Below are 26,256 nucleotides of genomic sequence, written 5' to 3'. Positions count from 1 at the left end.
ATGCAATCCCACTCAAATATGTTGGAAAAAAACTGTCATGACAGAAAAACTCTGCCTGTTTCACTGAAGGAAAAAAGAAGGAGAGCAAATGCTATATGCCCATCAAATATCATTGTGTTTTTAACTTTTCAACGCTATTTATTTTAAAAACTTTGACAGAAACAAATATTACAACATAAATCTCATTTTTAAACTGTTATTCTTGCTTTTAATCTATCTATAAACACTCAAAATTGGTTAAAATAGGGCTTGCCAATAACATTTTAAGAGGTATAAAACCCTATAGCTTCAGGGCCCCTGCACGCCCAGTTGTGAGCCACGATCACATAAAAGGCACAGATGTAGCCACACATATTACACACACACAATCTGAATATTGAGCCATTGTGAATTTTCATCATGGTTGCCATCGTGACCACTTGTCCAAATGAAAACTGAAAAATGCTCCAATCGTGTTAAGACATACGAGGGCTGTCAATAAAGTATAGGTCCTTTTTATTTTTTTCAAAAACTATATGGATTTCATTCATGTTTTTACGTCAGACATGCTTGAGCCCTCGTGCGCATGCGTGAGTTTTTCCACGCCTGTCGGTGACGTCATTCGCCTGTGAGCACTCCTTGTGGGAGGAGTCATCCAGCCCCTCGTCGGAATTCCTTTGTCTGAGAAGTTGCTGAGAGACTGGCGCTTTGTTTGATCAAAATTTTTTCTAAACCTGTTAGACACATCGAAGTTGATACGGTTCGAAAAATTAAGCTGGTTTTCGGTGAAACTTTTAACAGCTGATGAGAGATTTTGAGGTGATACTGTCGCTTTAAGGACTTCCCACGGTGCGAGACGTCGCGCAGCGCTCCCAGGCGCCGTCGTCAGCCTGTTTCAAGCTGAAAACCTCCACATTTCAGGCTCTATTGATCCAGGACGTCGTGAGAGAAAAGAGAAGTTTCAAAAGAAGTCGTTTTCAGCATTTTATCTGGATATTCCAGTGTTAAAGGAGATTTTTTTAATGAAAGACGTGCGGACAGGTCCGCGCATCGGGACGCAGCCGGCGCGGTGCGGCGGCACAGGAAAAACACCTCCGTGTTGATAACCATTTGTAAAATCCAGGCGGCTTTTGATGGCTTTCAGTGGAGTGAGTATATGAGAAATTGTTTAACAGCTGGACATGTTCCAACTTGTCCTTAAGGCTTCCAACAGAGGTGTTTTTCCTGTGGCGGAGCGTCGCGGCGGCTGCGAGCCGACACTGCAATCCGCCCGCACGTCTTTCATTAAAAAAAAATCTCCTTTAACAGTGGAATATCCGGATAAAATGCTGAAACCGACTTCTTCTGAAACTTCTCTGTTCTCTCACGACGTCCTGGATCAATAGAGCCTGAAATGTGGAGGTTTTCAGCTTGAAACAGGCTGACGACGGCGCCTGGGAGCGCTGTGCGACGTCTCGCACCGTGGGAAGTCCTTAAAGCGACAGTATCACCTCAAAATCTCTCATCAGCTGTTAAAATTTTCACCGAAAACCAGCTTAATTTTTCGAACCGTGTCCACTTCGATGTGTCTCACAGGTTTAGACAAAATTTTGATCAAACAAAGCGCCAGTCTCTCAGCAACTTCTCAGACAAAGGAATTCCGACGAGGGGCTGGACGACTCTTCCCACAAGGAGTGCTCAAAGGCGAATGACGTCACCGACAGGCGTGGAAAAACTCACGCATGCGCACGAGGGTTCAAGCATGTCTGACGTAAAAACATATGAATGAAATCCATATAGTTTTTGAAAAAAATAAAAAGGACCTATACTTTATTGACAGACCTCGTATACCACATTATTAGCCTAATCATAATGATTCTAAAAAGGCATACCTTGGACTGTGTAGCACTGAATGTTAAGGAGTTAAAGCGTAAAAACATCATCACTCTTTTACCAAAATTGGATCAACTTTAACTTTTGACCCCTGTATAAACTGAAACTGAGCTTTGTCACCATTTTTGCTGTTTTTACTCCATAAAATTCAGTCATAGATAGCCCAAACTATACCTTTTTTAGAGTCATTATGATCAGACAAAACCTAGGGTATATTTTTCAACAGACTGGAGCATTTTTCAATTTTCATTTTGAAAAGTGGCTGCCATGGATGACATATTGAAAAATTCATGATGGCCCAATATACAGTTTTATTTGGAATACCTATGGCTATATGTATACCAAATTTCACGCTTTTATCACAAAATGCACAATTATTTTGCCTATCTACTGCACGATCAGTCCACATGAAGAATTGCAGTTTTTTATGTTTTTTTTTAATGACACGGTGACTTCATCAGTGCTGATTCTGGTGTGAAACAGGAGTTATTGGGGTGTGTTTAACAGTGCCAATAGTGAGAGAGAGCGTTTCATGAACGAAGAGGCAGTGCACACTGCCACACTAGGAGGTGAAGTCCTCTCACTAAAATCAGACAATTTTTTTACTAGCCAAAATGAGTGCAGTACGTCAGATTTTGACACGTTTACACCATCTACTGAAAGGTCTGACTGCACTGTTGTGGACCACAGCAGGACCTTTTAACATTATTCTGAAGTCAGCTGAGCGCTGGTTAGATAAAAAAAACAAAAACTAGTAATTAGATGATCACGGCGCTGTCAAATCTCTATAAAAAAATAATATCCATCACAGAAGCTTGCTTGAGTGAGAGACTACCAGAATCAAAGCTGCTCTAAATCAATGATTATTGGAGCAGTTGTATACAGCCGGCTAAATTCAGCCGTATACAATTGTTGTAACAGTTCCCTACTTATTACATGTGATGAATGGTTGATTCCCAAGACAATTTTTTTTAAAACTCCAATTTACTCACGTTCAGCTGTATACTCTTAGATGCTAAAACTGGGAAACTATGTGAAAGAGTTGAAGTCCTACAATTTGTAATACTTGCTTCCTGAAAAATTAAGAGAAATTACATTCGTACAACTGGAGGACACCTGCCACACTTTCCTACCTTCTATCCTCTCACACAGTCTGTGGAACTCTTGCATGGGGCAGCTGTCACACTGCTGAGCATGTGTCTTTGCACTCTGCTGCAGGGCTGCCACAGAGAACGCCTGTTTCAGCGTCAACATGATCTCATCCACCTACAAGGGACATGAACAGGAAAATAGCATCCATTCATCATATTGCCAACTAATGTCACTTTATTGGTGGTTTTCCCATCCAACAACACTTATTTAAGGCTAATATCTCACAGCGCAGAGAATGTTGACAAATGCTGCGATTTTTGGATTTGCCAACAAAGTTGGCAAAAACTAAGCCTGTATCTCACAGAGCAGCAAATGCTGATGAATGTAGTGAATTTCTGCTACCGTTGAGGGATAATAGCTTTGTCTGGCTGCTGCTGTAGTATTCTGCTGCAGAAGAAGGGAAAAAAAAAACACTAAGAAAAAGAAGAAAGGTACACTATTTGGGTCAGAAAATGGCTGCACCCAAAAAGAACTTTAGCGACACAGTGATCCCTCTTTTTTTTTGTCTTCCATTTTGCTGCCGTAACAACTAAGTTCCCTTTGAGCTGCTGTATCAGCATGGCGGCCTCCATGAAAAGGCTCACTCCCACATAGATATGCAGAGCTCATTCTAAGGTCTTGACAACACAGTGAGTCATTGTTGCACGTAATGATACACTAATGAAAAGATGGTTATGATTGCTATACATGTTTCTTATTAATTCTTCTCCATTTGTGTTTTATGTCCGAAATAAAACTTTCAACGAAAAATTTCAATCAATTCATTACAAAGTAATTGGGATTAAAAACTAAAAACCCATACCCAGGGATGAGATTGGCAAATTCAATTTTCAGAGCAAAATAAGCCAGGGTCCAGGGGCCGCAGGCGGAGCCCTGGCCAGTCTCCCTGAAGCCAAAGCATTTTTGCTGTTTTAAAACATGTAAATTGCACTAAAATGATATTAAAAACTACTATAAATGCCAGGTGTTCATATCTATAACTCAAACTGTAAACTCTTACTAAGACCATCTACTGTACATGTGTATTTTTGTGACCAAAATATTTTTTCATAACTAGACTTACTTGATTTTTAGCATTCTCCACTTTCAGCATGGCACACTTGTCAACAAACATACATGTAAGGGTGGGAGAAAGGAAAGGGCGGGAGAAACGCATACATAACCTTTTGGTTATAAAGCTTATGACCTGATTGGTCATAAGCTTTGTAATAACCAATGAAAACGTGCGTAAGTAATAGCTTCGACTGCGCTTCGATACCATCTCGGTTTTTATGAATTGTTGGAAGGAAAACTACCGAATATTGGAAGTTAAAAGACTACACAGTTACATGATACTTCATACTAGTCACTGATCAGCACAGCGTTACTTCCGCGTTCGGCTGACTGACGGACTGATCGAACTTGCTGTGTCAGCGATAACAAACAAAGACCACTCAGTGTTCTGAATAGATGACAATTTTATTAAACAAAGGTACTCCTGGCATTAATTTTTTTTTGCATTCTTACCCCCCCCCCCCCTAAAATTTTCTCAACGGATTTGGACGTTTCACAAAATCGACCCCCCGGACTGTCAAACCCGCGGAAATCAGCGGATCCACGGAAAAATCTCATCCCTGCATACCTTGTATGACTACGATTTATCTTAAACCAAATTCATTTCAGATTTGGTCTTGCTGTGACATACTAATGAAGTTAACAACAGAAACCCTGTATACAGGAAGACTGCAGCGCAAAAGAATTTTGAACAATACTGCGTCAACAATCAAAAACAAGTGAGATGCAGCTGTACGCTTGGAGTAAATTACAGCCTTTGTGAGGAAGATTTTTGCTCTTCTGTCTCTTACCAGTGATTCATCTGTGCATTGAAACACATAGCAAACAAAGTGACTGTTTCCTCCTTCCACTGTCTCCCTGCAAATGAAGCCAAAGTGGTCCACGTGATGAATACCCTGGAAACAGGTGAGACACTTTGAAACTTAGGAAAGCTTTAAAAATCACACACAGAGTACCGACAAATGGGGGCTGAATGGGTGCTTCATACCTGGGAGCAGAAGGAGATTTCTCGAAAATTCTTCTCCATGGCAACTTTCTTAGTGTCTGGGCTTACCAAGAAGATCTGAGACACACCCACCTAAAATAGAAAGTGGCCAATAGTTGGACTCTGTGCGGTGTGTGTCCGACTGCAAGTACCAGCTATTACCACCAGACTCCTTATTTTCACTGCTAAGTGCATGACAGCCTTGATAATGCATGATGTATGGATAGCCCGGTTAAGTCTTTGGAGTTTATATCTCTAGATCCTACTTGCTAAATGCCCGTGGAAGGTCAGGGTAGTTCCGCTTAAGGGGACTTCCACTATCATTAGCACATGAGTCGCCATCATTCTGAAACCTCAAGAGGGAAAATCAGTGGTTTATAATAACCAAGTGAGGTCATGTCTGGTAAATCCCAAACCTCTGTGAATAATTTGAAGTTCCCTTTTACCATCTTACTGTGTCAAAAATTATTCTCCTCATCAGATTTGAACTTTCTTGTGGAAGAAATGGATTTAATATTGTTAAGTCTGAATAAAGAAATGAGGCCATCAAGCCACAAGGATTAGCTCATTCCTGTGCCAGTGTTGACCATTTGCCACTGAGAATACAAACGTCAGTAAAGTCAAAATTATAATGTCAATCAGGGTGTAATGACCGTTACAAAAACAAATGTGTTTTTGCAAACAATTCATCAATGTCATAAATTTAGCCAAAAAGAAAGGCACCATTTACCAAATTCACTTAAACTTAAAATTGAACGTGAAGAGCTATGCAATTACAATACAATATCAGAAGTAAAACAGGTTTTATGATGGTGAAAATTTAGAAAGTTTAAACTATGCTTTGACAAAAATCTTACATCTACTATCATATATTTATATTATACAGAGATACTGCTAAGCTCCGCGCTGACTTTGCATGCCTCACAGATCAGAATTTCTACATAGTGGTGCAGCTTAGCTAAAAATCCATAACAGTTGTGCATTTTGTGATAAAGCAAAGAAATTGGTACACACAGAACAAACAATATTCCAAATAAAGCTGGATATTGGGCCATCAGGAACAACGTGTCAACTCATGGCATCCATTTTTCAAAATGAAAACTGAAATTTAACGCAATGCTAAAACACCCTCAGCTGTATAAGTATTGTCTTCTTTAAAATTTGCAGTTGTGTAATTGATATCCCAGTGCAATATATATATATATATATATATATATATATATATATATATATATATCTCAAAATAAGTAATCAAAATTTGACAGAAATCCATCTATAGACTGAGATCTGGCACCTGTGTAAAATCAACAAAAGCCTAGTTTTTTCCCTAGATGAAGGCCCCATCGAGCTGGTCAAGTGCTCCAATCTGACTCGGAACTGGCATTCTTTCTCCTCAATATGCAGGAGTGGAGAGAGTAGTGGCTGAAGGGAAGCAGATGTTTTGGTATAGGATGCTGGTGATTGAGCATGACATCTACTAATACTAAATCACTTGCAGGACCTTTAAATTGCAGGACACCACATATAAGAACATATTTTTAACAAGCAATATCGGTTTTACTTAATTATATATAGTTAAAAATATAACTTTTCATTATTTCACAAATGTTTTAGGCTGGTTAACTGTCTCCAAAATGATTGCACAGTCCTGTATACTATACTGGAGTCATATTATAATATGACTCCAGTATAGTATATATTAAATAAATAATAATTTATTTATAATTACACATAGTCTCAGAATGAACATGAAAAAAAGTATCAACATCATCCAATGTTACTGTGTGTGTGTGTGTGTATATATAGTACCATAAAAAGCATGGTCCGGTTCTCCCGCAGGTTTGTGGGTTGTACCCCATTAGAGGAGGCAGGTGGTTCAGCAGTGTTAGTGTGAGACATCTCTGGGGAGAGTCCATTTTCATCGAGGGCTTCAAAAGAGGGACAGCTGGAGTTTTGTCTGAACCGGAAGGGATGCTTTCCCATCGTAGGGCTTCCTGCAGCACCATTTGCAAAGGTACCACTGCCCACACCATTAGACTGGAAGGCCAAAGCCCGCTTGCGTCTGCCTACCAATCCCCCGCCATTTTTTTCTTTATCGTGTGTCCATGAGCCATGTGACTGACCAAACCTCTCGATGCACTCGTCAATCAGGGCGGGAGGGGCTTTCCTGTGAGCAACGCTGACACGGCCACAAAAAAGCACTTCGAATTTCTTAGCGAAGTCTGTCAGAGACACAGCAGAATTTGGTGCTGCGGAGGCTGTGGTTGAGGGTAAAAATGAACCATTTAGGCACGTTTCAGAAGAATCACTGCCTCCAGAACCTGTGGAAGCTTTGGTGGTAACAGCTGTGATGTCATGACTGCGTGCAGAACTTTTGCCTGCCTGCCTCATTGTACTGATGATCTCAGAAACCTGGAGAGGGAATTGAGAAGAACATGTAATCAATGTCATAAAAAAATTCTGTAAATAACTACAGCACAGTTATGGCAAGTTTATGAAAACTGAATGAAGGTAAAACAAGCTACTTTTGTATAATGAATGCAGAATCTATGCACCAACTGTAGCTTTTCTTTCACTTGTGTTTCATTATATTTTAACACCAAACAGAGCAAATTAAGTGGAATATTTTGAAACCTATGCTTTAAAGCAGTTCCCCATTTAGCAGAGTACATGATGTTTTCTTTTTGATGCAGACACCGTAACAATATTCTGAAACAGGTTGTGCAAAGGTTTCAAACAGCGTTTCAAGTTTGCCATCAATTCCAGTTTTACTTTTCCATTATATTATTTTTTTCCCATAACTACCTACATAGCGTCATGTACGTCCCTGTGGTTGCTTAACTTGTAAGCCAATATAAAGGCAGGCGTCAGTGGGAAGAGCGTACACATGATGTGAGCAGTACTCAGCAGGTGGCAGACAAACTACATGTAAGTTCAACCACAACTGATCATAATTTTTCATAATTCACCCAACACTCATGAACCATGTAGCAGGTGGTATCTGTGAAATACAACATCTGCAAAACTTTTTGTACTGATCTGGTGTTACTAACCCTGCTCCAAGACATCACCTGCTCTGCATGTTTTCCATGTGTACCTGTTCAGGGCTCTGCCTAGGCAATGGAATAATTGCACTGTGCCATCATGTTATGATATCAGCGTCATTGTGCTGATGGACGTCCGCCCCCATGGTTCAGAACTCATGGGAGCCGTGGATTAATTGCAAAGTTTAAGTGTGATTTTGTGTCACAATTAAATCGTTTTTAAAGTCACAACTGTTCATTTCAAAAGGAGCTGCAGAAGAAAAACAACTGTGATAAGAGAGGCTGTTGGTGCACATGCACAGCCATGAATGCAAATGGTAAATGGACTGCATCAGAAGCTCAAAGCGCTTACATTTGTGCGTTTAAATGTAGCCAGTTAAAAACAGATAGAGAGACAGCTTGGTACACATTCATAAGTGTCCGTCATTGAGGCAAATTAAGACAAAAACACTCTACATGTCTAATCACAGCAGCAGCAAGAGAGGAAGTAGCCAAACGTCTTAAAAATATTTACACCAAGTTGAAGCCAAAAGCACAGGCAAAGCACGTTAATGCCAATGTGCTAACATTAAACGTGTTAATGATACACCATATAAAACATTATTATGAATCACAACAAGCATAGGACAATAACTTCTGCATATTAAGACACATTCTTTTACAAACATGGGTCCAGCTTGTTACACTACACTGGCAGCACACCAAAGGACAAATAGCAGGAAGTAGACTCACAGCTAAGCAGAAGCAGCGGCTGACTCGTATCAGTGATGTCATCCATGTGAACTTCCTATGCTGCCAGAAAAGCTGCACGTCTAGCCAAATCCTGTTGGATCTTGCCCAGGCATAAAATGTGCCATGTTTTGCTCTTTCTCAAAGTACCCCAGTAAGCGTCTCACAGCAGCATACTTAATGCTTTGTTCTGCGTGAATCATAAGCTGGATGTGAAAAACACATCAGCTAAATTCTCTTATTTAGCACTGTAATGGAAATTATATTAATTTTCCCTTTTCAAGACGTTACTACAAATGCAAAGCCTGATTAGTTATCAAGTTCAGTTTAACGGCTTAGAAGTAACAGAGGGTGCCACCTTGTTTGGTCCTTAACCAAAATACTTGTGGCAATTATGGAAGCCACCTTGGACCATGGTCCGGACTGCAGGACTAAAATTTGGACTGAACAAATTCAGATCGCAGCCGACATACATGATGACAGGATGCAAGTATGTCATACAAAAGTTCTTTAGTCCAAACACTAAATTGCAAACTGAAACCAAGCTAACCAGGCCAAACATACATACGTATAAACATATAGCACAGAGATACAGAGCTGCAGAAGCATAAATCAGGCACCTTTCTGACACATTTTACTGCAGGCAAATACGTGCTTGAAATATCAGCATTAGCCTCCAAATCTTGTTGGTAATCAGTATCAGCACTTTAAAATCCTTATCTGTCGACCCCTAGTGAAAATGAGGCATTCTGAGGTGCAGTGCCCCTGTTCCAGGGTTTAGAAAAACCTGTACCAAGGACCAAGAACTTTGTTGCACATCCAAACAATATACTGTTTAAAAGACTTTTTAAACACTGTAAGATATAAATGTTTAAATTATTTTATTTTCTCAAAGCACTACATTTATTAAAACAAATTTCACCCACGTATCACATGATTATTGACTACTACTATGTGTATCTTTGTAGCTATTGATACAAAGAAAATAATTATGTCTAAACACTGAGTATTTTCTGCTATTTAATATGAATAATTTAGAGACTGGAGCAGCTTTGGCTTATGCATGTACTCAGTGTGCTTTCTCACATTGAATTTTGAAGGCATTCCTTTTATAAAGCTTTACAGTGGACATCAGTTTCTGTGTAAACACAGAAAAGAAATTGAGTCAGTGACAACCTTCAACTTTTGTTCAGCACCACTGTCATATAACAATCTGCCCCTTTTTAGACATGGTGATAAAATCTTTTGTTTGGAGTTGTGTAATGGATGGTATCAGGGGAAAGGAAAAGGAACAAAATTATTTGTTTCTTTCCATGCTATTATGTCTGCTGTACCAATAAGAAGAGCCTGGATCCAGTATCTCAATGAGCGAATTGTTCGTATCAGGTTGGTCTCAAACAGAAAAGCAGTTGTAACCCTCAGACACAACCGCTCAAAGCATAAGGGTTAAAAAGCACCAAACCAGAAGTAAATAGCTCTACTGTAGTCCTGACCTTAAAAAGAAGGAAGTTACATAAGAGTTTTAGTAAGAGAACCTGCAGGTCAGACTCGTAAACAATATAATATTTCAGTGTTGCTCTTTGTGAAGCTTTGGCATCTTAAAATAACTGAATAGTGCCATCTTCATTCCTAACATGCCCACAACTCTGATTTCTGCATAGGCATAGTTTGTGAAAAATAATCAAATTCTCTTACCAAATCTCTAGAGGACAATTTATGACAAGTATCACGTTTATGGTCAAAAATAAAATCTACTGTAGTTTTAACAGTACATAATAAACAAAATCAACTTGAAGACATTCTGTAAAACCATTATACTACCTGAATTATTTAACCCATTTATTGCTGATCAAATAAAACCGATGTCAGAAGAAAATCCCATTTGAGCTGCTGGTAAAGTAAGTGGTAAAAGTCCCACTTCTGCACTTGCCTTAGTCATGTGGCTGAGTCTCGTGGGTTGTCAAGTGTAGCTGGAGTTCAACGATGTTCAAAGTTCAGGAATCACACAACGGCTAACAAGCATCAGTTACAGAAAGTGCTCAGCAAAAAAGGTAGAAAATGAGCGCTTAGAGCAACAAATAGCTCTAAAGGTAACAATGAAGAAGATGATGTCAATGACGATGACAGATGAAGTGACTATCTGAATTAAGGAGCCACAAATGAGCTCATTCAAATGTGCCAACACAAACTCAGCGCTGGAGCTCGTTATCAAAGTGCTCTGCTGAGTCGGTGTGAAAACCAGACTAATAGACCACATCAGACTACAGACCAAGTGTACTAATCAATCAATCAATCAATTTTTTTTATATAGCGCCAAATCACAACAAACAGTTGCCCCAAGGCGCTTTATATTGTAAGGCAAGGCCATACAATAATTATGTAAAACCCCAACGGTCAAAACGACCACCTGTGAGCAAGCACTTGGCTACAGTGGGAAGGAAAAACTCCTTTTAACAGGAAGAAACCTCCAGCAGAACCAGGCTCAGGGAGGGGCAGTCTTCTGCTGGGACTGGTTGGGGCTGAGGGAGAGAACCAGGAAAAAGACATGCTGTGGAGGGGAGCAGAGATCGATCACTAATGATTAAATGCAGAGTGGTGCATACAGAGCAAAAAGAGAAAGAAACAGTGCATCATGGGAACCCCCCAGCAGTCTATGTCTATAGCAGCATAACTAAGGGATGGTTCAGGGTCACCTGATCCAGCCCTAACTATAAGCTTTAGCAAAAAGGAAAGTTTTAAGCCTAATCTTAAAAGTAGAGAGGGTGTCTGTCTCCCTGATCTGAATTGGGAGCTGGTTCCACAGGAGAGGAGCCTGAAAGCTGAAGGCTCTGCCTCCCATTCTACTCTTACAAACCCTAGGAACTACAAGTAAGCCTGCAGTCTGAGAGCGAAGCGCTCTATTGGGGTGATATGGTACTACGAGGTCCCTAAGATAAGATGGGACCTGATTATTCAAAACCTTATAAGTAAGAAGAAGAATTTTAAATTCTATTCTAGAATTAACAGGAAGCCAATGAAGAGAGGCCAATATGGGTGAGATATGCTCTCTCCTTCTAGTCCCCGTCAGTACTCTAGCTGCAGCATTTTGAATTAACTGAAGGCTTTTTAGGGAACTTTTAGGACAACCTGATAATAATGAATTACAATAGTCCAGCCTAGAGGAAATAAATGCATGAATTAGTTTTTCAGCATCACTCTGAGACAAGACCTTTCTGATTTTAGAGATATTGCGTAAATGCAAAAAAGCAGTCCTACATATTTGTTTAATATGCGCTTTGAATGACATATCCTGATCAAAAATGACTCCAAGATTTCTCACAGTATTACTAGAGGTCAGGGTAATGCCATCCAGAGTAAGGATCTGGTTAGACACCATGTTTCTAAGATTTGTGGGGCCAAGTACAATAACTTCAGTTTTATCTGAGTTTAAAAGCAGGAAATTAGAGGTCATCCATGTCTTTATGTCTGTAAGACAATCCTGCAGTTTAGCTAATTGGTGTGTGTCCTCTGGCTTCATGGATAGATAAAGCTGGGTATCATCTGCGTAACAATGAAAATTTAAGCAATACCGTCTAATAATACTGCCTAAGGGAAGCAGGTATAAACTGAATAAAATTGGTCCTAGCACAGAACCTTGTGGAACTCCATAATTAACTTTAGTCTGTGAAGAAGATTCCCCATTTACATGAACAAATTGTAATCTATTAGACAAATATGATTCAAACCACCGCAGCGCTGTGCCTTTAATACCTATGGCATGCTCTAATCTCTGTAATAAAATTTTATGGTCAACAGTATCAAAAGCAGCACTGAGGTCTAACAGAACAAGCACAGAGATGAGTCCACTGTCCGAGGCCATAAGAAGATCATTTGTAACCTTCACTAATGCTGTTTCTGTACTATGATGAATTCTAAAACCTGACTGAAACTCTTCAAATAGACCATTCCTCTGCAGATGATCAGTTAGCTGTTTTACAACTACCCTTTCAAGAATTTTTGAGAGAAAAGGAAGGTTGGAGATTGGCCTATAATTAGCTAAGATAGCTGGGTCAAGTGATGGCTTTTTAAGTAATGGTTTAATTACTGCCACCTTAAAAGCCAGTGGTACATAGCCAACTAACAAAGATAGATTGATCATATTTAAGATCGAAGCATTAAATAATGGTAGGGCTTCCTTGAGCAGCCTGGTAGGAATGGGGTCTAATAAACATGTTGATGGTTTGGATGAAGTAACTAATGAAAATAACAGAACAATCGGAGAGAAAGAGTCTAACCAAATACTGGCATCACTGAAAGCAGCCAAAGATAACGATACGTCTTTGGGATGGTTCTGAGTAATTTTTTCTCTAATAGTTAAAATTTTGTTAGCAAAGAAAGTCATGAAGTCATTACTAGTTAAAGTTAATGGAATACTCAGCTCAATAGAGCTCTGACTCTTTGTCAGCCTGGCTACAGTGCTGAAAAGAAACCTGGGGTTGTTCTTATTTTCTTCAATTAGTGATGAGTAGAAAGATGTCCTAGCTTTACGGAGGGCTTTTTTATAGAGCAACAGACTCTTTTTCCAGGCTAAGTGAAGATCTTCTAAATTAGTGAGACGCCATTTCCTCTCCAACTTACGGGTTATCTGCTTTAAGCTACGAGTCTGTGAGTTATACCACGGAGTCAGGCACTTCTGATTTAAAGCTCTCTTTTTTTAGAGGAGCTACAGCATCCAAAGTTGTCTTCAATGAGGATGTAAAACTATTGACGAGATACTCTATCTCACTTACAGAGTTTAGGTAGCTACTCTGCACTGTGTTGGTATATGGCATTAGAGAACATAAAGAAGGAATCATATCCTTAAACCTAGTTACAGCGCATTCTGAAAGACTTCTAGTGTAATGAAACTTATTCCCCACTGCTGGGTAGTCCATCAGAGTAAATGTAAATGTTATTAAGAAATTATCAGACAGAAGGGAGTTTTCAGGGAATACTGTTAAGTCTTCTATTTCCATACCATAAGTTAGAACAAGATCTAAGATATGATTAAAGTGGTGGGTGGACTCATTTACTTTTTGAGCAAAGCCAATAGAGTCTAATAATAGATTAAATGCAGTGTTGAGGCTGTCATTCTCAGCATCTGTGTGGATGTTAAAATCGCCCACTATAATTATCTTATCTGAGCTAAGCACTAAGTCAGACAAAAGGTCTGAAAATTCACAGAGAAACTCACAGTAACGACCAGGTGGACGATAGATAATAACAAATAAAACTGGTTTTTGGGACTTCCAATTTGGATGGACAAGACTAAGAGTCAAGCTTTCAAATGAATTAAAGCTCTGTCTGGGTTTTTGATTAATTAATAAGCTGGAATGGAAGATTGCTGCTAATCCTCCGCCCCGGCCCGTGCTACGAGCATTCTGACAGTTAGTGTGACTCGGGGGTGTTAACTCATTTAAACTAACATATTCATCCTGCTGTAACCAGGTTTCTGTAAGGCAGAATAAATCAATATGTTGATCAATTATTATATCATTTACCAACAGGGACTTAGAAGAGAGAGACCTAATGTTTAATAGACCACATTTAACTGTTTTAGTCTGTGGTGCAGTTGAAGGTGCTATATTATTTTTTCTTTTTGAATTTTTATGCTTAAATAGATTTTTGCTGGTTATTGGTAGTCTGGGAGCAGGCACCGTCTCTACGGGGATGGGGTAATGAGGGGATGGCAGGGGGAGAGAAGCTGCAGAGAGGTGTGTAAGACTACAACTCTGCTTCCTGGTCCCAACCCTGGATAGTCACGGTTTGGAGGATTTAAGAAAATTGGCCAGATTTCTAGAAATGAGAGCTGCTCCATCCAAAGTGGGATGGATGCCGTCTCTCCTAACAAGACCAGGTTTTCCCCAGAAGCTTTGCCAATTAGCTATGAAGCCCACCTCATTTTTTGGACACCACTCAGACAGCCAGCAATTCAAGGAGAACATGCGGCTAAACATGTCACTCCCGGTCTGATTGGGGAGGGGCCCAGAGAAAACTACAGAGTCCGACATTGTTTTTGCAAAGTTACACACCAATTTAATGTTAATTTTAGTGACCTCCGATTGGCGTAACCGGGTGTCATTACTGCCGACGTGAATTACAATCTTACCAAATTTACGCTTAGCCTTAGCCAGCAGTTTCAAATCAGTGAAGCTGACAAACAGCCCTCAAAACAACAAAGCAGCAGACAGACTGCTGAGAAGACAATACAGACAGCCTACAGACCAAGAAGCCGTCAGTTACACAGAGCCAGAGGTTTACAGCTTGTTTTCCCATAGTGTCCAATCTAAGAATGTGTCACATGACAGGAGGAGGAAAGTCGCATTAAAAAAAAAGAGGGAGGAAAAGCATGTGAGACCAACGACTGCAGAGTGTATGGAATAAAACATCATTCATAATCCAAGCATGACAGTCAATTTTTGACAATTTGTTTAATTATTTAACACTGGTCAAATTCCAAAGCTTCCAGCAACTCTGCTGACTGCAACTCTCTTAAAAAAAAAAAAAAAAAAAAAAAAATCACAGTCCTGTGGACAATGCCTGTCCAATTAAACTGTGTAAATAATTTTATTTAAAGTACATCAGACTCAGGAACTTGGGAAACAGGAAAACTGGCAAGGTCAAGTCAGGTCTAGGAGCATGTGGCAGTCCCGCACATCTCCACATCCACCACAGTACTGGATGGCAACCACCCAGGAAGACATCTATTTATCTACCAGGGGTCGAAATACATTTTTTAAACCTACTTGCACTGGTGCTAGTAACAAAAAAATTACTTGCACCAAAAAAAAAAAAGAAGTTCCTTGCACAACCAAAAGTCACTTTAGTACCTTTCACACCGGGCCCACTTCGAGTTGCTTCTGAAATGATATTGTTTTTGGTATCTCTTTAAGAGACATTGAAACAAGAATTGTGCTGAACAATACCTTACTGTTAGCGAAATATTATATACTGTACATACATGTAAATGTAAGAAAGTAAAGCCCATTTTCACAGGTTTTAAAAAACAAATGCAACATAACTAACATAACTATGTTAAATCCCTGAAACAGATGACATGTAAAAATGCACTCTCTCTGATGGAAGCCATAGAAGATCAAACGAATCGTTACAGCAACTCGCTCCGTGTGCGAGAGTCAAAACGCAGGGAAGACGAAGACAACACACTGGAAATTGTTTTTTCCTTATTTATTCCTTTATTGGTTCATTCTACTGGTGCTGGAGTTGATAAAACTTGGATAATGTTTTGCACAAGTGCTAGTGGAGTATAAAATTACGTGCACCGCTCGAATAATATGTGCACAAACTAGCACATGCACGTACTATTTCGAGCCCTGTGTCTACCACAGCCAAGCGAAATGTAGATGTCTACTTGGACTTCTTAAGGTGCTGGGGTTCTCAACAATGAGGTATCTCTACATACTGGATTGTGACCAGAGAAATGGTCAAAATGTCATAGCTGATGTTGCCTCAGAATGCAAGCGATACTCTTTACCAGAGTCTCCCTAATTAACTATTTGACACACAGTCAGGCCAGTGGTACCTCAGGATTCTCAAAAGAAACACAGAATGAAAGTGCCAAAAACATCTGTTCAGAGTAAAGGTGTGCAGGCTTACCTCGTTAAATATAATTAAACTTTTTTAAACTCCTATACATTTTACAAAACATTATAGTTAACCTTAATTTAGCTTAGCCATCCTCAATGCGGTTGTGGCAGCCCCACAAAGTACCAACAATTGGAGTGCCGAGTAGTATGAAGCAAGGCTCTTCCTAGGCAGTGGAATAATGCCGCTACACCATCATGCTGTGATTTCAGTACCACCAGTGAAGATCTTCACTTAGCCTGGAAAAAGAGTCTGTTGCTCTATAAAAAAGCCCTCCGTAAAGCTAGGACATCTTTCTACTCATCACTAATTGAAGAAAATAAGAACAACCCCAGGTTTCTTTTCAGCACTGTAGACAGGCTGACAAAGAGTCAGAGCTCTATTGAGCTGAGTATTCCGTTAACTTTAACTAGTAATGACTTCATGACTTTCTTTGCTAACAAAATTTTAACTATTAGAGAAAAAATTACTCATAACCATCCCAAAGACGTATCGTTATCTTTGGCTGCTTTCAGTGATGCCGGTATTTGGTTAGACTCTTTCTCTCCGATTGTTCTGTCTGAGTTATTTTCATTAGTTACTTCATCCAAACCATCAACATGTTTATTAGACCCCATTCCTACCAGGCTGCTCAAGGAAGCCCTACCATTATTTAATGCTTCGATCTTAAATATGATCAATCTATCTTTGTTAGTTGGCTATGTACCACAGGCTTTTAAGGTGGCAGTAATTAAACCATTACTTAAAAAGCCATCACTTGACCCAGCTATCTTAGCTAATTATAGGCCAATCTCCAACCTTCCTTTTCTCTCAAAAATTCTTGAAAGGGTAGTTGTAAAACAGCTAACTGATCATCTGCAGAGGAATGGTCTATTTGAAGAGTTTCAGTCAGGTTTTAGAATTCATCATAGTACAGAAACAGCATTAGTGAAGGTTACAAATGATCTTCTTATGGCCTCGGACAGTGGACTCATCTCTGTGCTTGTTCTGTTAGACCTCAGTGCTGCTTTTGATACTGTTGACCATAAAATTTTATTACAGAGATTAGAGCATGCCATAGGTATTAAAGGCACAGCGCTGCGGTGGTTTGAATCATATTTGTCTAATAGATTACAATTTGTTCATGTAAATGGGGAATCTTCTTCACAGACTAAAGTTAATTATGGAGTTCCACAAGGTTCTGTGCTAGGACCAATTTTATTAACTTTATACATGCTTCCCTTAGGCAGTATTATTAGACGGTATTGCTTAAATTTTCATTGTTACGCAGATGATACCCAGCTTTATCTATCCATGAAGCCAGAGGACACACACCAATTAGCTAAACTGCAGGATTGTCTTACAGACATAAAGACATGGATGACCTCTAATTTCCTGCTTTTAAACTCAGATAAAACTGAAGTTATTGTACTTGGCCCCACAAATCTTAGAAACATGGTGTCTAACCAGATCCTTACTCTGGATGGCATTACCCTGACCTCTAGTAATACTGTGAGAAATCTTGGAGTCATTTTTGATCAGGATATGTCATTCAAAGCGCATATTAAACAAATATGTAGGGCTGCTTTTTTGCATTTACGCAATATCTCTAAAATCAGAAAGGTCTTGTCTCAGAGTGATGCTGAAAAACTAATTCATGCATTTATTTCCTCTAGGCTGGACTACTGTAATTCATTATTATCAGGCTGTCCTAAAAGTTCCCTAAAAAGCCTTCAGTTAATTCAAAATGCTGCAGCTAGAGTACTGACGGGGACTAGAAGGAGAGAGCATATCTCACCCATATTGGCCTCTCTTCATTGGCTTCCTGTTAATTCTAGAATAGAATTTAAAATTCTTCTTCTTACTTATAAGGTTTTGAATAATCAGGTCCCATCTTATCTTAGGGACCTCGTAGTACCATATCACCCCAATAGAGCGCTTCGCTCTCAGACTGCAGGCTTACTTGTAGTTCCTAGGGTTTGTAAGAGTAGAATGGGAGGCAGAGCCTTCAGCTTTCAGGCTCCTCTCCTGTGGAACCAGCTCCCAATTCAGATCAGGGAGACAGACACCCTCTCTACTTTTAAGATTAGGCTTAAAACTTTCCTTTTTGCTAAAGCTTATAGTTAGGGCTGGATCAGGTGACCCTGAACCATCCCTTAGTTATGCTGCTATAGACGTAGACTGCTGGGGGGTTCCCATGATGCACTGTTTCTTTCTCTTTAGTGATCGATCTCTGCTCCCCTCCACAGCATGTCTTTTTCCTGATTCTCTCCCTCAGCCCCAACCAGTCCCAGCAGAACACTGCCCCTCCCTGAGCCTGGTTCTGCTGGAGGTTTCTTCCTGTTAAAAGGGAGTTTTTCCTTCCCACTGTAGCCAAGTGCTTGCTCACAGGGGGTCGTTTTGACCGTTGGGGTTTTACATAATTATTGAATGGCCTTGCCTTACAATATAAAGCGCCTTGGGGCAACTGTTTGTTGTGATTTGGCGCTATATAAAAAAAAATTGATTGATTGATTGATTGACCATGCAATGTTCATATTTAGGGTGTTTCCTCAGGTAATTTTGCTTAAATTTATCAAAATTTGCCCGTTTCCAAACATGAGGTGTCGTTTTCTTCAGCGCCATATTCTCCTAGGAAATCTCGTGAAGCACCATCATTTCGCAACGTTTCCACGTGTCATGGACCCATCCACCTAACCCCAGACCTGATCGGAACAGTAATAATTATTTTTTTATTTTTTGTTTTATAATGATTTTCTCACTGAGCGTAAGGCGTCTCCTGCTCACAATGGATGACGGCACAAGAACAAAGAATCATAAAGACTGGTTTACTGGTTTCAGTGTAAGCTGTCTATCAGAAACAGAAAGGCATGAAAACAAGTGGGAAACCCACCTCCTGGACAAAGGTAAATTATGTCCCCAATAACCAAATACTACACGTTGCAAATCATTTTGCTAAATGTGGCTGTAAAAGAAGGCATATCTGTATAACCAGACCGTAGAAGGGAGACCTGGAGACTTGGCTCCTGCTCCATAAGTGAAAACGTGGCATATGAACAACAGTTCTAAAGGTGTTAATGAAATGACTCATTCAGATACAGTTTTACCTTCCCACTGTAGCCAAGTGCTTGCTCACAGGGGGTCGTTTTGACCGTTGGGGTTTTACATAATTATTGAATGGCCTTGCCTTACAATATAAAGCGCCTTGGGGCAACTGTTTGTTGTGATTTGGCGCTATATAAAAAAAAAAATTGATTGATTGATTGATTGACCATGCGATGTTCATATTTAGGGTGTTTCCTCAGGTAATTTTGCTTAAATTTATCAAAATTTGCCCGTTTCCAAACATGAGGTGTCGTTTTCTTCAGCGCCATATTCTCCTAGGAAATCTCGTGAAGCACCATCATTTCGCAACGTTTCCACGTGTCATAGACCCATCCACCTAACCCCAGACCTGATCAGAACAGTAATAATTATTTTTTTATTTTTTGTTTTATAATGATTTTCTCACTGAGCGTAAGGCGTCTCCTGCTCACAATGGATGACGGCACAAGAACAAAGAATCATAAAGACTGGTTTACTGGTTTCAGTGTAAGCTGTCTATCAGAAACAGAAAGGCATGAAAACAAGTGGGAAACCCACCTCCTGGACAAAGGTAAATTATGTCCCCAATAACCAAATACTACACGTTGCAAATCATTTTGCTAAATGTGGCTGTAAAAGAAGGCATATCTGTATAACCAGACCGTAGAAGGGAGACCTGGAGACTTGGCTCCTGCTCCATAAGTGAAAACGTGGCATATGAACAACAGTTCTAAAGGTGTTAATGAAATGACTCATTCAGATACACCTTCACTTCACAATAGCCTAGCAGACTGGATTTTTGAGTGGCTGGCTTTGCTGACGGTAGGACAGTGACTAAACCACTGTTTCACGCAGGCAGTAGTAGCACCATTCACCCAAAATTAAACCAGCAGTAAAAAAAATAAATAAATAAACCGATGAAGCACTGTTTCAACAGACCAAAACTGATGTTGAGTAAGAGGATAAGCAGCTCAAGAGAAAACTAACACAAACTAAAGCAACAGCAATAATGCAGTGACCAGGAATAGGCATATCTATACATTATAACCTTTAGAAGGCCTGCCTCTATTACAGATACAACAAAAAATTGTGAAAGAAAAAATTGCAATAACATGTACCAAGCATCATGATTATTATCATATCACTTTTCACACCAAACGTGGACGCATCCTCGATAATTCTTCTGACTGCAATACTGCCCATTGTGGTTGCATGCATAAGAATGTCACCAACATGATGCCAGAAAAAATTCCATGGTAATAATAAGCCAGGGAGCCCTTACTGGATATATGTCCAGACCAGGGTTTGAACCTGCAATGTGCTGTTGCAAAGATGGCAATTCTACCACTACAATATCCAGCTGCTGGAGGAGAACGTATCATGGAAGACCAAGCCCCTCCATGTAACATCGACAGAAGAGGAAGTGGTTTAAATGAAGTCCTACCAGAAACAACAACTACATGTTCTCCAAGAAAACCTGTTTGTGACCCTAAAAACTGTTTGGCAACCTTTTACAAACCCTGACAAAACCCAAAACTTGCAATGTTCGTCAGCATTCCCACTCCGTGAGATACTAGCTTAGGCAGCACTGTAGTGCTGGATGGTCACCATCTGCCATATTTTCCGGCCCAAAGGATAGGCCATGCTCACAGTGTCAATCAAAGCAGCCGTTTTGTTGTGCTGACTTCACAAAATTACATGACAATAACTATAGGACATAGCTATGTGTACGAGTAAGTACACAGAGACAGGGCACGTTTCTGTGGAACATGGTGTAGTTATTGAATGTTACCCATGTGCATACGATGTATAATGTAATTAGTAAATTAGAAATTTGTGTGTGATGTATTTCATGACTGTAGCTGTCAAATTCAGTGTCACACCCGTACTGCAGCATGACATGTAGGAAGTCAACAGTTTAGACACTGCTCACCTACTGCAGTAAACGTCCCATTTGCTATATTACTTATTTTCAATACCAAAGGAAGACTATTCAATTCCATTGCAATTCAATTTATAGTGTCAAATTACAAAATATATTGCGCTACACAGACGCAAAGCTCGTCCATAATTTCTCGGATAGTCACACGACTGAAAAGCCACCGAAAGCCGTGTGAATCGTCCGAATGGTGGAAGAGCTGGGCATGTCACAACATGTCCTGTGAGGCTTCAACATGGTGGCACTTTTGCTGCACCATCAGCTTCGTGCTGATGAATTTCGCTGCAACTCTTTCCATGGCAAAATCTTCTGTCACAGTGGAATGTGCCGAAAAAGTGCTGATGTCCACCTCTTCCGTAATTTCTCGGATAGTCACACAACGGTCCCACATCACCACAGAGTTCACTTTGGAAATGATCTGGTCATTTCAGCATGTTGAAATGACTCATTATTATGACAACTTAGTAAATCAGGTCCATACAGTCCAATGACGATGACGACCGAGAGCTGAAAAGACGACCAGGAGATGAAGGACAGAGTCACAGCAAAATGGACTATAACTGGTGAGTCAGTACCTGTATTTACATAGACCCATATTCCATTTTTAATCAGAATGATTCAGAATCTGAATGGAAATAAATATAAACACTTAGATCAGAATAAAATGGGTCAATCTGAACAAGAAGAACAAGGCAGTTCAATCCTTTTGCAATCAGTTACATTGGAAAATATTAGCCATGTAAACGCCTGATCAAATTGTTCTCCACAGGCTAAATGTTCGGTACATGCTCATCAAGTTTAATGATGTACTACTGTCAGGATTAAACATGCAAAAAGGCCTCAGAGATATTCCCATGAAGGGACAAGGACAAGATTTTAAAAGAGATTAAAAATTAATAAATAAATCTGACTTATTTCAATGGCCAGAAACAAACAGAATGAGTTGTTTCATCATGTACATGAACCACCAACAGCTGGTAAGGCGCCTGGTCATAGGAGTAACAAGGCGGAAGTAAAAAGCGTCCAACAATGACGTGATTCTGATTCACTATTTATTAAGAAAAATAAATCTCTCCTGCTGCTGTTTGAGAACAATATGGGCCCATTGTTGAAATAAAATTGCTGTGACCAATTAGAACGGCTTTGTACACAGGCAAAAATAGCCAATCCAATTGTTCTGAGCCACATATGTAAACACGTATATCTAGCTGATCATTTTGACTACAGCCATAGAACCAATACCTGTGAATACTCTGATGAAATGTATTCCAGATGTGAATCCTTTGTATAAACAGAGCTAGTGATTGGATTGATGCCAAATCAGTGATTAAATTAGGACATTCCCCAGTCTCCCCTCCAACACACACACACACACACACACACACACACACACACACACACACACACACACACACACACACACACACACAGTCCCTATGTCCTGCAAGCACAAGCTGGAGTTCAAGTAGTTCTCATGCTGACTTGACATGTCTCAACGCACAAGAATCTCATTTAGACATGATGCAAGTTGTCCAACACTCTCAATTTCCATCAGTGCATACAAGAAACTGTGAAACCTGCAGTGAAGCTGCTCATATCTGAAGTGCAGCTAAGGAATATTTTGAAAAATGGTCAGCATGTGCCCTGTTTACGAGGCTCACCATTTATGCCAGACAGCCGATAGCAAAGCTGAACAATCTTACCATCATGACACATAGTTACTCATTTAAGAAAATGTTAAAGCACAATTTCAAAGAGTGTTAAATTCTAACTGGAAAGGTCTCAGTTAAGTGCTTTATTTAATGCTGTTTTTTAAGCTGCCTGATCTCAAATGAAACACTATCTTGGAAAAAGACCGCAACTGTGAGACATCCTTATCTCAGAATAGAGCAGCTGTTATTTTATCATTGTACAAACAACATTACAGAAAACAAAATATGTTCTCTATGTTTAAACCACACTAAGTGAGACTCCTGTAACCACTAGAAGCAGGGCACAGCTACAAGCCAGCGCCCAGGGTCCATCTCCAGGTTTTACAGGCACGGTCTGGGTGAAACATTCATGTTTTGATTGCAGGGGACAATCTGTAAACTCCACACAGAAAGAAACTAGACTTTGGTCTAACTAAACCCACAATATAAACTTACTGTACTTAACTGTGAGATAAGTGCGCTAATAATCATGAAATAAAACTGAGTGTGATTGAAATTAAAAGCATTATAAATTATAGGGGTGCAATAATGAACAAGTATGAATTTTAAGAAAAATTGATTTTAAAGTGATATACAGCTACACTGATACACAAACCCCTAAATCAACATAATGCACGAGGGCTTGATTTTAACATTATAAATCAGTTGAATTAAGCTTGGTAAACTGCTACTGCCACACCTTCAAATTCTCAGGAAAGGTCAAAGGTCAGCGTGAGGCCTCTGTTAGACTGGTCACTTTGCAAAGTAAAAACTAAATCAACATATCTGTGTGGTAGGCGGTATCACAATTTTTTAATACTGTCATATCGGTTCAGAAAACATACGTTATGCTATTCTATTTATACTTTGCCAACGGGCTAAAAAGAGCTGGCTTCTTTTATGCTGTGCTTTCTGCTAGTATATGTAGTGCTGCCCCCAGTGGAGAACATAAAGCAAACACAGGAAGTGTAAAAACAGAAGGTCCATGATCTTTTATGAAATATGGATTTAATGGGAAGCATTGCCACATTTGACTTATTCCAATTTATCATGGAAAATGAAAGTCCACATTTTATAATATATAATAAATGAATGGTTATGAGTGCAATGGAAAGAATATTTCATGAGGTGAAAGATCTTTCATCTTTCACCTCATGAAATATTCTTTCCGTTGCATTTGATATTTTACCAATTATAAACAAGAGAAAAGGGACTTGCATTTTGGTGTGCATCACTGGTCCTTTGAGGTCAATAGGTTCCATACAGTCTAACACAATAGCAACCCAATCCAATCCAAAATTGTTCTCAGTCAACTTACAAAAACAGTCAGATAGTTCAAAAACAATCCTGATGATTTAGTCCGTACCTGATGACGTGCATTGGCTTCTTAGAGTACAGACTGCCATCTGCTTTCCTCAGTCCAGCGAAAACTTGAGACAGAAATTTGTCAAGCTCTTCATCCAACAGTGCTTGTACTTCAGCTAGAGACGTCCCAGCGAATACTTCAAATGCTCCAGGCGGCTTACTGGATTTGTTTTTGTGTGCGTGTTAGAATTAGCACAGTCAATAAGCACGTTCAAATCATCTGTCATGAAAACAAACCCCACCATGTTTGTTTTAAAGCTAAGCACAGTCTCCGTTAGTGTGAGTGTGCGGTGGTCACGGTGTGCAATGGTACAAAATGTATGGAACCAAAAATTACACGATAAATGAAACCAAGATTGCACTTTATATGGAACAAAATGGCAAAAGGGACGAATAATCAACATCACGTGACATACAAACCACCAATCAAATGACAAGGATCTGTTTCAGCATTACAAGTTTATTCAACATGTTGTACACTAGTCCTACCCATCTATGTCAAAGTGGCCAGTTAGTCAATGCGGTTAATTCAGAATAATATAAACCTTTACAGACAAACATAGGTTACCAAAGTAATCAGGCACATTCATTTTTATTGTTTACACTGGGTGTTAGGGATCTGGAAGAAAGTCGTTTAGAAGCCCAAGTCTGACCTACAGAGAGTCCCATCATATTTCATTAACAACAACAACAACAGGTTTTATTTACAGCCTGTGGTCTTTGGAAAGTTCAGTTTTTCAGGGTGACAGTTAATTTCAAATTTAGAGTAGTACTCATTCTCACACAGTCAGGTAATTTAACCCCAAAATACACATCCAGTCTGCACATCATCAGAACAGCAACACAAACTCAGTTCAGATGAAGGACGGTCAGGAAAGTTTCACTGACAATGACAAACAGACGTATCTGCCGTGACGACAAACAAATATTTAGGGTGCAATTTCGCGTCACTTGAAGTGTACAAGAATTACTGTACTGTTCCAACCGTGTAGCTCAAACGTCGGCTAACTTTAGCGAGTGCTAAGTACCGCGTTAACTTAGCACAGCGGACAAACTATCTGAACAACACAGTCGGTAAAACTTACATCTTTGTAGTTCTGTTTGGCGTTGAACAAGTTGAATTTCTGAAACCGTGCTTTCATCCCATCGGCCATAAACTTTACAAGTCGATACTCCGACTAGTGCCCGACTCTAACAAGTTCTCTCGCTTCTCCCAAACTGAGGAGGAACCACCGGAAGAAGGCGGTCGGCGCCGACGCCATGTTATGTAGGTAACAAGAAGCTACAGTCAGCATCTATACAGAGACCAAACCTGCACTACATTTTGTACAGAATAAATGCATTTCAGATTAAATGCTTTTCAGAACGTCAGACTTTAAGGTTGTTACTTGTACTATTTTCCTTTGTATTGCATTAAGACTTTTTAAATCACACAATGGATAAATCAGCGGGCAGGTAAAAAGTTTAAAATCATAGATGACAGGTTATTGGAGATACAACAACGTCATCATCATGTTTGCACTGAAATTTTAAAATAAAATTAAACAATATGATTTGAAACGTTTTCCATCTTACACCGATCTTCACCAAACAAGAGTCCTGTTTGAAAACTTTACATAATCAGCACACACATGACTACCTATCAAAATCTGCAGTAAAATTAAACGATAAGGTCTGAACGTTGATGGAAATGTTTTATGAACGAGGATTGCATCTGGCCAAGCTGGAAAGTAACTGACCAAATAATGAATAATTACATTC

The 26,256-nt window shown here is 39.6% G+C and overlaps 1 protein-coding gene across 5 annotated transcripts in view; it reads right to left on the bottom strand.

The window, feature by feature from the left end:
* tbc1d1 (TBC1 (tre-2/USP6, BUB2, cdc16) domain family, member 1) overlaps positions 1 to 26,256 on the bottom strand; it is a 103,857-nt gene that overhangs the window by 54,382 nt on the left and 23,219 nt on the right. For 4 of the 5 annotated variants that reach the window (XR_004565417.1, XM_034189185.1, XM_034189183.1 and 1 more), the window contains exons 3-6: positions 6,851 to 7,453; positions 5,045 to 5,134; positions 4,848 to 4,952; positions 2,985 to 3,117 (exon numbers count right to left, since the gene is read on the bottom strand). Coding sequence is in view for 4 of the 5 variants with exons in the window: in XM_034189185.1 (XP_034045076.1) it covers positions 2,985 to 3,117; positions 4,848 to 4,952; positions 5,045 to 5,134; positions 6,851 to 7,453 (931 nt within the window). In the remaining variant the exon portion in view is untranslated. Of the gene's footprint in view, positions 1 to 2,984; positions 3,118 to 4,847; positions 4,953 to 5,044; positions 5,135 to 6,850; positions 7,454 to 25,580; positions 25,780 to 26,256 lie in introns of those variants that run through there. The other variant, XM_034189186.1, reaches the window with a different exon arrangement.

Source organism: Thalassophryne amazonica, chromosome 15 (assembly GCF_902500255.1).
Source record: "Thalassophryne amazonica chromosome 15, fThaAma1.1, whole genome shotgun sequence".
NCBI classification, from domain to species: domain Eukaryota; kingdom Metazoa; phylum Chordata; class Actinopteri; order Batrachoidiformes; family Batrachoididae; genus Thalassophryne; species Thalassophryne amazonica.
The sequence above is the reverse complement of the archived record's forward strand: the minus strand, read 5'-3'. Positions and strand labels throughout refer to the sequence as shown.